Here is a 16,342-nt window from a genome sequence, read left to right as displayed (position 1 = left end):
ATGTATTAGATCTGTCAGTCTTCGGGCGGGGCCTAATCGGTTTCCTTAAAGGAACAGTGTCATCACAAATATTTTATTTATATGTTAAAGATGTTAGTGCCTTAATATAAACGTTTATTTACATTTGTGTGTTTGTGTTTTACTGTTTCTTTTTTTCACACTTTTTCTTCCCTATGGGGGCTGCCATTTTTTGTTCCATTTCTGTGTGTGTCGATTAACGACACACACAGACATGGAATACGGCAGCCACAGTCCCATAGGGACTGCGAACGGCTCCCGTCCCATTGACTGCCGTGTACGGCGTCTGTGTGGGAACTGCGCATGCGCCGCTCCCACACAGTCCTATTCGAAATTGGCGCCGTCCGGCGCCATTTTCCTGTGGACCGGAAGTCGCGGCCGGACAGTAATATTACTACTTCCGGTCGCGGCTTCCAAGTGCACATGGAACAGCGGCAGCAAAGGGAGCGGACGGGCCGCGGCGGCAGGAGCAGGTAAGCGATTTCAATGTATGTTAGTGTTTGTGTGTGTTTACTACTGCATGTAAACCTACTACACTGTGGGTTACCTCAAAAAATGGCGACACACAGTGTAGGAGGTTAAACCTTTCAAACCCCTCGTTTATCCCGGCACTAGCCAGGATAAAGGAGGGGGGGGATGCTGAGCGCTCACTAGAGCGATAGCTTTTAACCCAATGTTGCAATGCTGCAATTTTGGGAACTAGCTCCAAACAGCTCCATCTAGTGACCAAAAATGGGTAGTATTATAAATTTGAAAAAATTTATAATATTTCCTGACTCGCGAAAAAAATAAAAAAAAATTTGAACAATGTTTTATCACCCACACACTAAATGTTTAAATTTTAAAAAAAAAACATGTTTTTGGGGCGACACCATGCCTTTAATGGCAGAGCAGGAAGCCATTGTTAGGCCTCCTGTCACCATAGCAGCAGTCTCATGCAGGGCTGCCGATCTGCAACCAACCTCTAAGATGCAGCGATCGCTGCATCTAAGGGGTTAATGGCAGGGACCGGAGCTAGCTCCGGTCCCTATCGTTACAGCTGACAAACTCCTATAACATACAGCTGACAAGCACCACTGATGACTCCGGCTCAGCTCCTGGAATGCTTCCGTACGAGGCAGACAGGAAGGCCAGTATTAGGCCTCCTTTAGTTGCCGGTATGGCGATGAGCTGCAAACACCTTAAAGCGTTACTAAACGTTCGATCAACTTTTTATTTTCTTGTAGCATGTGTAATATAAATATATTTTGTAATATACTTTATTAATGAATTTGGGCTCCTTTTTGTGTTATATGTGTTTTAAGTGGCCACTCTGACACATTTTATTTCTTGTATTTCTCCTGTTGCTAGCAGAAATCCGTACACCATTTGAATGTATCGGTGCACGGATTCTGCTGCCTATGATTACGGGTGGGTGATGGCCCCATCCTGACGTCAGATGTGCACGCCCCCATCGTGACGTCAGGAAGGTCTCTCTGCCTCTATACACTACACAGTTCTCTTTAGTATAACCTGCAGCAGCAGAGCGCATGGAAGAGACTGTGATGAGCTCTGCTACTGTCCGGTGTATGGTATTGTGTGCCCCCTACCTGTCCCCTCTTCCCCCTGTGCACAGTGCACTGTACTATAACCGGCAGTAACAGAGCGCAGAGAGGGGAATGACAGCTCTGTTACGGTCCGGTGTATGGTATGTGTGAGAGGCGCTTCAGTAGCAGAAGCGCCTCTCACACACACTATAGTCCGGACAGTAGTAGAGCTGTCATTCCCCTCCCTGCGCTCTGCTACTGCCGGTTATAGCATACCTCCCAACCGTCCCGGATTCGGCGGGACAGTCCCGGTTTCTCACCGGGGTCCCGCCATCCCGGGCGGTCTGCAAAATGTCCCGCTGGGCGCTGCAGCTGTATCAAAACAGCTGATTGCTGCTGATAGGCGCCCTGCATGCCATTAGACTGCAGCAGCGATCAGAAGGCAGGAGTCTTGCGGCCGTGTTCTCACTGGGATCGATGCCGGCACGGTAGTGGACCTGACCTGTCACCTGACCTCACCGGTCAGGTGACTGGACTGGTCCCCTCCTGGGCCGGCATCGACACCAGTGAGAACGCCGCTGCAAGACTGCAGCCTTCTTCTGACGATGAGTGACATCAAAGCAGAGCGGAGAGTGGCAGCAGTAGGCTACCTCAACCGCTCTGGCGACATTGTGGCACAAAGTATAAGGGGGTTGTGTTGTGCCATCTACAGCCGGGCTGTGTGTGGAGCTATGTACAGGGGGGCTGTGTGTGGAGTTATCTACAGGGGGGGGCCGTGTGTGGCACTATCTACAGAGGGGGGCCGTGTGTGGCACTATCTACAGGGGGGGGCCGTGTGTGGCACTATCTACAGGGGGGGGCCGTGTGTGGCACTATCTACAGGGGGGGGCCGTGTGTGGCACTATCTACAGAGGGGGGCCGTGTGTGGCACTATCTACAGGGGGGGGGCCGTGTGTGGCACTATCTACAGGGGGGGGGCCGTGTGTGGCACTATCTACAGGGGGGGGGCCGTGTGTGGCACTATCTACAGGGGGGGGGCCGTGTGTGGCACTATCTACAGGGGGGGGCCGTGTGTGGCACTATCTACAGGGGGGAACGTGTGTGGCACTATCTACAGGGGGGGCCGTGTGTGGCACTATCTACAGGGGGGGCCGTGTGTGGCACTATCTACAGGGGGGGGCCGTGTGTGGCACTATCTACAGGGGGGGGCCGTGTGTGGCACTATCTACAGGGGGGCTGTGTGTGGAGCAATCTACAGGGGGGCTGTGTGTGGAGCAATCTACAGGGGGGCTGTGTGTGGAGCAATCTACAGGGGGGCTGTGTGTGGAGCAATCTACAGGGGGGCTGTGTGTGGAGCAATCTACAGGGGGGGCTGTGTGTGGAGCAATCTACAGGGGGGCTGTGTGTGGAGCAATCTACAGGGGGGCTGTGTGTGGAGCAATCTACAGGGGGGCTGTGTGTGGAGCAATCTACAGGGGGGCTGTGTGTGGAGCAATCTACAGGGGGGCTGTGTGTGGAGCAATCTACAGGGGGGCTGTGTGTGGAGCAATCTACAGGGGGGCTGTGTGTAACAGAGCTATCTACAGGGGGGCTGTGTGTAACAGAGCTATCTACAGGGGGGCTGTGTGTAACAGAGCTATCTACAGGGGGGCTGTGTGTAACAGAGCTGTTATTCCCATTCCTGTGCTCTGCTACTGCCAGTTATAGTACAGTGCACAGGGGGAAGAGGGGACAGGGAGGGGAGGGGGGTTCACACATACCATACACCGGACACTAGCAGAGCTGTCATTCCCCTTCCTGCGCTCTGCTACTGCCGGTTATAGTACAGTGCACTGTGAACAGGGGGAAGAGGGGACAGGAGTACTGGCAAACATCACACACAGTAAGACACGCCCCTAGCAACTGGCCAGAATCAGGAAGTGTGAGAAAATAGATGTGGACGGTTTCACAAGAAAAAAAGCTGCAAAAAAGGTACTTTGAAGGGAAAAAAATTGCTAGGAGTAATGAAGTCACATAGAGGGACATAATAGCAGTTTAAATAAATTGCGAAAGTTTAGCTACGCTTTAAATGTAGTGATCGCTTTTGACTGCTGCATTTAAGGGGTTCATGGCGGGGATCGGAGCTAAATTTCGCTCCCTGCCATAATAGCAGGGTGTCAGCTGTAACACACAGCTGACACCCGGGGATGGTGGTACCCACTCAGCTTCTGAGACGGTGTCCACCATTTGTCGTATGGAAACGGCTAATTGCGGGAAGCACTGGCATTCCAAGACGTATCCATACGACAAATGTCAGAAAGGGGTTAAATATATTTGTAAATTGTATACAACATAAGCTTAAGTGACTAACAACCCTTGAATACATATGGTTTTTTTCATCTGAATAGGTCTAACATTCAGCGCAGAATAATTTCATAATATATATTTATAGCGCCCGGAGCCCTGTTTTTCTGATACAAAGCTCCAAATCTCTTGCATATACATAAATTTAAACTAGAACATTCTGACTACCAGCAGCAACCACTACAGAAAGTTTAGGAGCTAACTGCATACGGTTAAACATTAAAAACTCAATGATAAATCGCAGTAAGCTCCCATGCTCCCTCTAGTGGCAATTGCAGGCAGCCAGCATGTTATCTTTTTAAATCTATGTCTATGCAGGGGATTTGGAGCTCTGTATCCGAGTAGAAGAAGATTCACTTTAGGGCTAGCAAGTTTACAACAATTTAATATATATGGAGGCAGGTTAGTTCTTGCTGGAGATAAGCCACTGCCAGAGGTGTCGGGTAGAAGTCTATTCTGCTCGGCCTATTAAAATGAACATGCACACTTGGCCAAGACCAGAGTTGGAAGGGATAGCCATCGGCTGAATACAAGATGACCATTTACACATAGAATGTCAAATCATAGTAATGATAGCCAACTCAAAGCAAAAGGAAACCTTTTGTAAGTTTACCAACCACAAAATACTTGAGCCATTGCTTACCAGCATATACCACACGAAGCGGTTCGATCTCAGCGCCCCTATGGGGGGTCAGAGGTATAACTTGCTATACTACCAAAGAGTTGGTGATATGATTGGATATACCAATAGCAATAGGGCCATTCTCCGTACTGTAAGAGGCTCCAGAGATTGTGACAGCAAGAATATTGTAGTACAGAACATTCCTTGCCAGCAAAAACACCAGAACCACAGACCTTACAAGCCATACCTGCCAAGCCATGTCGATAGTATAAACAGAGCCTCAAATAAATAAATATATATATATATATATATATATATATATATATATTTATTTATTTTTTTTCCTCTCTGAATATACCATTTGCTGTAAGAAAAGAAAACAAATACAGGTTGTACAAGAGCAATAAAAAAAATTAAATATTTATTTGAATAACAAGTTTGGAGTTTAAGCTGCAATGTTGGCAATGTCAATTTTCTTTTTATTAGATCACAAACTCATGCACCGAATTGGAAAAAGGAAAGAGCTACCAACTACTTAACAGCTGCAGATTTATAAAGAAAAAATATATAAAGGCATGTAAATCACTATACAAAATATAAAAATGTATGAAACACTATCAACCACAGAACAGAAAAGTTATTGATTATACGTAAAGTGTTTTGTACTTATGTGTGCGCACATTTAGAATTACTGAATTGAAGTGACTTAAGTTATCTGTAAGTTTCTTTGCATGTGGTCTGCATTTACGTTGTACTTTAAACAGATCTAACCACGCTGCAGTTTCATGTGCTACGAATAAGAAATGACTTTGTTAATATGTTAAATATGAGAATTACAGAGGAAAAATAATCTTCTTAAACAGAAGCGCTTTAAGCAAATGTTGCCCTCTTCAGACCCTTCAATGCCGCAGTAAAATGTGTACCCAGCATAGAAATGAGAATAAGAGCACTACATTAAAGAGGAGTGGAGGGTACAAGGCTAGAAGGAGCGCAAGCCTAAATTAAAAAAATAAAAATTATAATCATGCACCCTCCTACTATGATTCGCAGCCAATTTATTTATTGCCTCTCCATAATAACTTCCAAAGCCATCCAACTTTGTCAGACCAATAATGATAAATACACATATATAAATGAAGACACTAACTGCTTGTTTGACACTACGAATGGCAATGTCTGTGCTGAGTGAAAGCACCTTTAAAAAAAGAGCCTATGCGGCAAGAGATAAGTGTCTATAGATTCAAAATGAATCAACTGTATCGGATAACAATTCTTCAACTTAGAAGCTGCCTCCATATTAGGCGCATCTTCAGTTAATGTAACAGGAAGGAGGGAAAACAGATAAAAAACAAAAAAAAACAAAAAAAACAAAAAACAGAACCAGAACAAAGGCAATGGATTTTTTTTACTTCTTAAATCATACCCATTCGCATAACTGACCCAAGGCCACAAAATGGGCAGACACAATGATATATATTTATATATATATATATATAATTTTTTCTTTACAATTATTTAAATTGTATGATGGTAAAGAATAGGGTCTATTTAAAAACAAAACAAAAAAAGCTAGGGAAGCCTAAATTAAGATGTGGCACCAGGTGTTGGGTTTACATTTTGAGTAGCAACTTGGGGGGCGACTTCTATGATCCGTGGCTTATCAATTATTCTGGCGGTGCGGTTGCCCTTTTCTACTATTCCAATGATCCATGCTTGATGACCTTCTCCATACTTTGGGGACTTGATCTCAGCACAAAACCGTGCAGCCTGTTCTCTTGGTAGACAGATTAGGAGACCTCCTGCAAAAGACCAGAATCAGAATTGTGAAAATAGCAAGCTTAGCATTATTTGTATGTTCTTAACCCTTTCACTGCCAAGGACGTATGTCATAGGACGCGGCTAGCATTTTTATACTATAAGGCCTAGGGCTTAGATCTTGGCATCATCAATATTTTAGGTGCTATATTCGGGGTGCAATACTCGTTTGAAGTCAGGAAGCAACACTCGTTTGAAGTCAGGAAGCAAGATGAAAAGTTTTTGTCTCTGTAAGGCAGGGGTGGGCTGCAAGTGATAAGAGTCATTTCCCCCTATACAGTCTTCCAGTGACCCTAGGGTAATACAATAACTTTTCTCTGTGTTGCCACCCCTCTTACCAATCAGAGAGCATATGTGCTCCCTGATGGTCACATTTAGGAGGGGGGGGGGGGCGGGTAATATATATTTTCTATACTAAGGAGTAAAAAAAGTTAAGCAGTTCAACTAATCATCCCTGCGCCTGGTGAGGCGTATTTGTCGACTGTGATCCAGATACCATAAACATTTGAGTCACAGAGATTTTTGGTCAATTCAGTTCTGGTGATTATGTGAAGATATGTGCATGTAGACATAGGCATAAGTGGCATGTAAGAACTCTGCACATCATGAACTTTTATTTTTATAAGGTTTTGTCATTCTCCGGCTCTGCTTAAGTAAGGCTTTTAGGGCTCGTCCACATGCTGCGGAATTGCAGCTTTTTTTACATCCGGATTGCGGACGGTAAAAAACGCAGCAGAATACAGTAGCAGCATAGTGGACGAGATTTAACAAATCTCCTATGTTTTTCAGAGTTATCGCCATCTCCCAGCATTGGGAAAAAAAGCAGCAAAATACGCACCATTTTCTGCAGTAAAAAACGCAGGAAATTATGCATTTTTGCCGCAGCGGAATGTCTGCGTTTTTCAACGGAATTGCTGCAGAAATTTTTCTGCAGCAATTCTGTTGTGTGTGTGGACAAGCCCTTAGCCCAAAAAATTTATTTGTATACATTTCTTAAATAACATTTAACTTTGGTGCAAAATTGCATGAAGGTGCCCAATGACTGTAAAGTGCTGGGTGGCATTTACACTATATGCTAGGTGTCTACTTTCAGAAAATATATTTGTATGGGGGTATAATATGATTTTTATTTTGTAATTCTTTATATAATGTAATAATAATTTGTTTTGGTCAAAATTGTAAAAATTGTCCCGGCACTAAAAACTTTAAAAGGACACATAAAAGTAACAGATCAATGTTCCTTAAGGAATTCACATTTACCATTTTTTTTTAACTGAAAATTTTATGTTTGAGAGATTACCAATGGATCCAAAGTGTTTAGTTTTCCATGATTAGAAGTTAAATTATAATGAACCACGATAACATAATATTCAATCTTACAATATATACGCAAACATTTACTTATTCTAAAATTCAGGTCCCTTGCAGCCAACACAGATGACCACCGGAATCCTCAGGCGTCATGTTCAGTCTACAGCTCTCTTGGTAACGCTCACATATTAAGCCTCATTCACACTTTGCATCCGTATTTGGAAGCCAAAACCAGGCGTGGAACATAAACAGAAAAGTATAACGGAAATTGTTATACCTCTTCTGTGTTTTGAACTTAATCCGGGTTTTAGCTTCCAAATACTGACCTAAATACGCAAGTGTGAATGAGGCTTTACTCTGCTTAGTGCAAGTAGCATCATGTGAGCACTTCTGAAAACATCACTTAATGTAATAAATTCAAATGAATGTAGACAAGGCTTTCCAAAAGTTCCCCTGGAAAAGATAAAATATTTATGGACAAATGTGGACTAAGTTTGATGTAATGTTCGTAAGTGATTAGCTTATTGAAGGAAACCAGATTTAAGTAATTTTTCTGCAGAATGTATACCTATAATAAAATAATTCTGAGGCACCCGAAGCATATGCTTAAAGATGTTCAACATTGAATCTTAGGGTATGTTCACACGGCTTATTTTCAGTATTTTTAGCCAAAATGGCTAAAATTATGGGAGGCTGAATGCCTCCAAATATCTGCCCATTGATTTCAATGGGAAAAACTGCGTTTTTTTACGCGGCCGTTTGCCTAAAAACAGCCCCGTAAAAAAGAAGTGCATGTCACTTCTTGAGCCGTTTTTCTTTGTCTCAATAGAAAAACAGTTCCAAAAACGTCCGTAAAAAACGCTTGATGCATAAAAAACAGCTGAAAATCAGAGGCTGTTGTCCCTTGAAAACAACAATTTTTAGTTTGCCACATAAAGATAGCCTTATAGTTTGGAATTGAACCCATTTACGACCAATAACTGCATATGTACGTCATAGAGTGCTGCATACGCTGTGGGCGTCAGAGCGGGGTGTCAGTTGTAATATGCAGCTAACGGCTGGGTTCCGAGATAAATCAGATTCTGGCCGTTTAACTGCATAAATGCCGCGGTCAATAGTGACCGCGGCATCTGAGCCGTTAGACATTCAAATTCTGCCATCCAACCCCCCCCCCCCCACAAATGCATATTGTCATGGTGTCTGGGGGCCTAATGTAGGCCTCCAGATATGCCATGTTAGTACTCCTATTAAGCCCTGCCATTTTCCCCCTAAAGTAATGTAGAAAAAAATACAATTTACAATGCTAGATTTGGTCACCTCGCTTCCCCCAAAAAATAAAAAGTTGTATAGTACTAATAAAAACTACAGCTTGCCACGCATAAAAAATAAGCCCCCACTCCACTCCATCGACGGAAAAATAAAAAGGTTCTCGGTTTCAGAATATGGTGACGCAAAACAATTTATTTTTACAAAATGTTTTGATTTTGTAAAATTAGTAACACATTAAAATAATTGTAGAATTGACCCCAAATTAAAGTGAACATGTCACTATCACTGCAGGGTGAACCCCGTAAAAACGAAACCTAAAAAACAATGGTGAAATTTCAGTTTTTTATCCATTCCACAAAATAATTTTTCAAAGATTCCCAGTATATTATATTGTACATTAAAGGGTGACGTTAAAAACTAAAACTCAACCCACAAAAAAAATAAAAAATTCAAATGGCTATGTCTGTCTGTGTAAAAATAAAAAAAAGTTATGCATCTTAGGAGAGTTGGAAGAAAATTAAAATATAAAAAATGGCCTGGTCATTAAGGGGTTAAAAGGAAAGAGGGGAAGAAATTTGAGTTGTCCTGGAAACAAGGGTAAAGCAATAGTTGCAAAGAGTCTGGACAGGTCTTTCTGCAGGTACTTTACACATCAAGGTATTTTTTGTGTGCGACTTATTTGCATCAACCAGAAGGATGGGGGTTACTTACCGGATGTCTCAGGGCAAGATCCATGCATAAGACCAAACATGTTTCCGCAGGCCTTGCTAACAGCAGCCATTTTGGCTAATACAGGAAGGTTATGGATGACGAAGGAAACCTCATTCCGCTGCTGTTTGGCCAAGTTTTGTGCGTGTCCTAAAATCCCAAAACCTGTTATATCAGTAGCAGCATGTGCATTAAACGTGTGCATGAGACCGGCAGCTAGAAAGAAAGGGGAAAAGACACAAATATGATTTATGTGCTAAAATTTAATTTAGCCAGCACACAAAAAAAAAAGTAAATACTGATTTAGAGGATCTGTCACTGGTTTAGTAATGCCTCATCACCTAGCTAATCTAATAGGCGCTGTCACACTGCTAATGCTAGTTCAAATTGTGTCCCAAAACGATTATTATTTTAAAAGTTATGAGCTTTTTTTCTAAATATGCAAATGAGCCTATACTTGACAAGTGGGAGGTAACAGCAGCGATTCTCCTGAGGTGTAGCTACCTCACAGCCTCTGACGCTGTCCTATCAGCATGAAGCTGCTTCACACAGTGTGAGAGACTGAGGCTGGAGGGAAGGGGGATCACTTCAAACAGACATATCTCGGGCTGTGGACCACCTAGAACAGCGGTTCTTGTGGCATATGAAAGAGGAGATTCTAATAGGACACCAGGATCGCAGTTCTAGCCTGTGACACAACCGGAGATATTTCCAGTTGAATACAGTCGGGAATGGAAGCTGTATACTAAATGATCAGGCTGTGTTGCTGGGCAGGGAAGGGGGAGAAGCTCTATGCTGATTGACAGCCTCATACAGAAAACATTACACCGCCCAGAGTGAAAAGAAAGAGAGTTACCTCCTGTTTGGCTATTATTGCCAAATTAGCATATTTAGAAAAATGCTCATAACTTTGCAAATAAACGTTTTTGAAAACAAAATATCACTGTAGTTATCAGAATTATAGCGCCTTTTAGATTAGTCAGGAGATAGGGAATTAATAAACTGGTGACAGAGCCTCTTAAAGCAATTTTAGAAGCCCTACAAATATAGGAATCCTGATAAGGATTTATATCTTTGGGTACATGATTTTTCACAATATAGTCTACTAAAACACAGATCTTAAGGCTATAGGATCTATTTTGTGATTACCTATTCCCTAGAGGATGCGTCCCAATTACATAGAAACAAGTATTTTTCTTCAAGATCGAAGGTTTAGTTAGGCTACATTTACACCACAGTGAAAAATGGCCGGGTGACGGACGTTTTTCTTTTAAAAGGTTGTCACACAGTCGTTTTAAGAACAGTGCAGTCCTATCGATGTAGTCGCATGGCTGTTTTTTTTCGTGAATACAGGCATTCAAAAAAATAGAAGAGGTTGTATTTTTGGACGTTTTTACGGCCCTACGGCCCCCATAGAATTAAACTCATCAGTTTTTAATACCCGTTTTTCAAATCAATCCTTGTTACTGCCATTGAAAACCAATTGTGGTCCTGACAAGAGAACTCTCCGGGCACAGCGCTACTGTTAGCGCTGAGCCCTGGAGAGCCCCCGATGTCATATATAGACAGTTACCTCATGGGCTCCCTCCATGAGTGGAATTCCCGGCGATAGAGAGTTGGACAGAGATTCCAGAGCGCTGGCCAGAGATGGACATCGACGTTAGGGGCTTTGAGATTCCGGAATTCCCTGTCAGAGTGCTATCTACAGTGGCACTATATGAAAACTATCTACAGGGGACACTATGGCGCTATCTACATGGGCACTGTGGTGTTTTCAGGGGGTTGCGACAAAAAAAAAAAACCTGACAAATGAAATCCATATTTTTGTTTTTAACAGCCATGAAAAACGGATGGCAAACGGTCATATGGACATGAAATGGATGAAAAATGGAGACACACTGATGCAAAACGGCCATGAAAATCTGGCAGTAGATCAGTTTTTAATGGCCATTTTTTTTCACTGTCGTGTGAATATAGCCTCTTTTCCAAAAAGAAAAAATTTGATCAAGGCAACAGAACACATTTTAGCAAATGGCAATAAAGTATAAGCTTGTAAAAAAAAAAACCAACATATATGTCTTACAGTGAATGCATTTACATATTGTGCTGAACGCCTCATACCTGATTTAATTCTGTTGCTTATACAGCGCCCATATATTCCGCAGTGCTGCTTCTAAATGCAACTAGAACATGAGAATTACTGCCCTCAGTCAGCTTCGGACCTCACGGGTGCTAAATGGCTCCAGCTCCCCTCAGGCTCCCTCAGCATGCAGTGGCTCATACAAGGTCCAGATGACGGGCACAGTCAGTACGTTGCATGTGGCACAGCACTGATTACGTGGAGTGCAGTGTTGCAAAATGCTCTAATGTTGCTCAGCATCAAGACCGTGTATGAGCCGCAGCATGCTGAGGGAGCCCGGAGGTGAGAAAAGGAGTGGTGAGCAGAGTATACTTCTTTTATATTTTATATCCGATGGGATGGGGGGAAATGGTGTTCCGATAGGCAAAAGGACTGCTGCTAATCGATGATTTTTGTTATCTCTAACTAAAGGCATTGCCTAGCAAAGCCCAAACACAGAGTCTGGATTTGGATATCATTTAGCTTTGCCTGGTTAATTGGGGCTATTATATACTTCAGGCTTGGATTACTCAGAGGCTGGTTATAATATTACGCCGCTGGTGGTGCTGAAGAACGCAATACCCGACAATCGCTATCACATGGTGAAGAACGCAAATATACAGACAGAAGACAAAAAGGGACAAGTAAATCACCAGTGGATGAGCAGGACCAAATACTGAAGGTAGTAGAAGATGTAGACTATGCATAAATAGAGTGGATGGCAGATGAATAGCATGCAAGCAGTTAACAGATGAATAGACAGTGGGCAAGAATACACAGCACTGACTCACCCTATCTGAATACTATCTCACAGCAGGGTAAGACAACATCTCTGTAGCAAACCAAATGCACAGGAAAAAAACAAAACCAGTGGAACTACTGATCCCAGGATACAGGTAAAACTACAATACAAAAACTAGATCTCTCAGAGGACCAACATGTCCCACAGTACAAACAAACACACAGACAAAAAAAAAGTCACCTACTAGAATCCGAAAATAGTTAAGCACATGCCAGAAACAGTATAACCAGCACCTGAGTAATCCAGGCCTAAAGTATATATAAGCCCAAAAAAGTACTCCGCCATAATTAACCAGGCAAAGCTAAATGATGACCAAATCCAGACTCAGACCAAAGGCATTGCCTAGCATCGCCCAAACACAGAGGTAACAGAAATCAGTAATGCTGCTAATCATAACAGATGGATAGTGAACGGCCGTGGTGCACGGTTGGCTGAAAAATGCAAAACAATCATTAAGAGGCGTTAGCCACTTAATAAATGTGCTGCATCTTAATAAAGAGAAAGTTAGAGTAAGAGTGAAATGCCAGTCTTAATAAATTCCCCTCATGAGGTCAAATTGAACACTATATTGTCGTAGATCAGGGTTCCATGGAAACTCTCGGCCATGCTGCAATCAGTTACCGTGACCCTGTAGGAATTAATGTGATTGTTTTAAGTTGCTGTGACTCTTTGCTCCCATAGAGAAACATTGAGGTCACATTGCGGTCACAGTAACCTGCGATTGTACACCAACCATAATTCGATATGGATGCCCTTAGCCTTAGAATGTGCTGTTATTTTCAGAGTGACTGCAGCATCTAAGCAGTTAGGGGAGAGGGGGGGGGGAGCGCAATACATTCCCCTAAAGTAATGTAAGCAATAAAAAAAACATCATAATTGGTATTGCCGTACCCGTAAAAGTTTAAACTATTACAAGAATGTGGTATGTAGCCAGCACGTTTTAAAAAGTTGCATGTACCCCTTATGTTGTACCCCAATGGTATTAATAAAAACTACCGCTCACGCTGCAAAAATCAAAGCCCTCGATAGTTCCTCTTTTGAAAAAGTGGTAAAACAAACAAAAAACCTATATCAATTTGGTATTGCCGTAATTGTATTGACCTGCAGAATAAAGTTAGCGTAACTTTTACCGTGAGGTTAACGCAGCATAAATGAAAGCCTAAAAACAATGGATCAACTGCTTTTTTTTTTTTCGACTTCACCACCCAAATTGTTCAAACATTGTTATGGTACATTAAGTGGTGCCATCAAAAACTACAACTTGTCCTGGGAAAAAACAAAAACCTTTAAACCGCGATGTAAAAAAAAAAAAAAAAGTCGTGGCTTTTGGAAAGCTGGTAGAAAATATAACCAACTACCGGTTAATATGTACAAAAAAAAAAAAAAAATGAATTAAAGAACGAAAAATTTACATTTTGACAGGAAGTGGATAAAACAACAATGTTATTCTATGATAAACACAGAATCACCTACAGCCATATTTCCAATCCAAAGCACTGATAAGATTAAGTATCTTTATTACACCACGTAACTGGAGTAGAGGTAAACTATTAAAAAATTATCTTTATACATACAGTAAAAAATAACTTAATATATGAACTATTATATAAACACTTGCCAAGGCCTCATGCACAGGGCATTGCCCGTAATAACGGGCAACAATTGCGTGCACGGCTGGCTGTCGACAGCATTCTCGATAAAACGCAAAAGATAGGACACGTCCTATGTTTTGCAGTACACTTCTGCGGCCCGGACACCTTCCCGTAAATAAAACGGGAAAGTGTCCGTGGACAATAGAAGTGAATGGGTCCGTAATTGCAGACCGTAATTACGACCGTGTGCATGGGGCCTAACACTGATGAACAGAATTTGTGCACTGATACACTGTATCAAAATACCAAAACTCTACACGTAAATTAGAGAAGCTGATAATTATTTCTATAAAACAATTTTGGAAAAGGGGATTGGTTTCATTTGAACAATACATTTGCAAATGGTCCCTCCTCTATGGTCGATTGTGTTTGTCTCAGTCAGCTCAACCACTATGATGGCCATGGTCACTCGTGTGTCCCTTGATAAACCAAGGAGCTCCATGAATAAATACTACAGAATTTGAAGCAACGAAAGATGGTGTTTAAACACAAACACATAGGGCTAGAAAACAATGACAATAGGGAAATCATAACTTTGGACCGGGGAGAACACCTTCTAGAATTAGTTTCCCATCCATTTTATCATATGGGGAATCCCATGAGCAACTCTACAGTACAAATTAAACATTTATATAGTGACGTCCCTGGTACATTTTTTTTGTTCTAGTTTCAGAAGCATAAGCAAATGTAAGTGTTAGGCTATGTTCACACTGTGTTTTTTTGCACTCTGAATTTCTGCCTCAAAATTCTGTTTGGAAGTTTGAGGCAGATTTTCCACTCCCTGCACGCCGATTTTCGCTGCGTTTTTCACCCGCGGCCATTGACCGCCGCGAAATACGCTTTCTCTGCCTCCCATTGAAGTCAATGGGAGGTCAGAGGCTTAAATGCCTGAAGATAGGGCATGTCCCTTCTTTCTCCCGCGAGGCGGTTTTAATGAGGTTGCTTTACCACATTGACCATGCTGCAATTTTGGGAACTGCTCCCTCTAGTGGCCAGCACATGGAAATGTTATAAATTAGAATATAATTTATAATATTTCCTGACTTAAAAAAAGTAAAACAATGTGTAATCACTTAAATAATAATTGTTTAACTGAAAAAATAAAAATAAAATAATAATTCTAACGACACATTCCCTTTAAGACAAACCTATTTTTAAAAGATGGCAGCGCTGTGATCAGCAGTGGAAATGCAGCATTACATACTGGCCATTCAAATAAATGGCTGTCAATGTAATGCATGGACTCGCCAGGTCCGTCAAAGCGGGAGCCTCTCAATATTGTACAGAAAATACCTTAGAAAGCAACAGTCAGAGAAAACATAATAATTAGTACCCGTTCGGTTTAGCCGTGCCATATTCATCATTGCCTCCTGATATGCCAACTCCACATCTTCTTGGGTTACCACCAGTTTTATTTTATTCCATTTTTCTGGCTGGTGGTATTGAACAAAGAAGAAAATAAATGTAAAATACAAGTATAGTTAAAAACACTGCTAAACATAGTTGCATAACACAGTTCCGTTGAACACGATTTATGCAGAACATGGGACATTTCAAGAGTTCATGTGTTATTTTTCTATATGCCAAATTAACGTGGGGGGTTGTTAGTGATAAAGTCTCCAGAACTTTGGGTACAATGAGGATGTCCTGCATTGGCACAGTCCATGTAGTGTGAATTCAAAATGGAGTAGCTCTTTCCTTGTGTAGCGTTGTATACAGAACATTAGAAGATATTTCAGATTAGTGATAAGGTGTAATGGATGTCAATGGGTTACTGAAGGGAAAACCTGACTGCTCTCCCTGGCAACCAATGAAAAACAACCTTCCAATTTCATGAATCTATGCAGGTAGCTGCAGAGCTCAGTGCTATGTGGTGCCTGAGTGTAGAAATCTAGGCAGTGAAACGAATTGGCCGTTGACCACAAAAATGTAACACCTAGAATTGTCATTTTCTAAGTGCATGAGGGTGTACAGCAGCTTACTTACAATATCTAGCCACTGATGAACTGCTACTGCAACTTGGGTCCCCAAAGGCTTGGTCAATACAAGGACGTCCCCAGGCACTGCATTGTCTGGCCTGTATGGATACAAGGACAGAGTATGCCACACATATACATGTATTTGTCACACTCAAAACTGCATGCTGTATCCAAGTAC

The 16,342-nt window shown here is 42.0% G+C and overlaps 1 protein-coding gene across 4 annotated transcripts in view; it reads right to left on the bottom strand.

Annotated features, from left to right (window-relative positions):
- Window positions 1-4,899: 4,899 nt before the first annotated feature.
- Window positions 4,900-16,342, bottom strand: part of SEPHS1 (selenophosphate synthetase 1) — a 74,836-nt gene continuing 63,393 nt past the window's right edge. For all 4 annotated transcript variants that reach the window (XM_075857397.1, XM_075857396.1, XM_075857400.1 and 1 more), the window contains exons 6-9: window positions 16,172-16,262; window positions 15,519-15,618; window positions 9,616-9,828; window positions 4,900-6,308 (exon numbers count right to left, since the gene is read on the bottom strand). In XM_075857397.1, the coding sequence (XP_075713512.1) occupies window positions 6,094-6,308; window positions 9,616-9,828; window positions 15,519-15,618; window positions 16,172-16,262 (619 nt within the window). In that variant the 3' untranslated portion in view covers window positions 4,900-6,093. The remainder of the gene's footprint in view (window positions 6,309-9,615; window positions 9,829-15,518; window positions 15,619-16,171; window positions 16,263-16,342) is intronic.

This window comes from Rhinoderma darwinii, chromosome 3, assembly GCF_050947455.1.
Source record: "Rhinoderma darwinii isolate aRhiDar2 chromosome 3, aRhiDar2.hap1, whole genome shotgun sequence".
NCBI classification, from domain to species: domain Eukaryota; kingdom Metazoa; phylum Chordata; class Amphibia; order Anura; family Rhinodermatidae; genus Rhinoderma; species Rhinoderma darwinii.
Note: the sequence above shows the minus strand (reverse complement) of the source record. Positions and strands in the feature narration are given on the sequence as shown.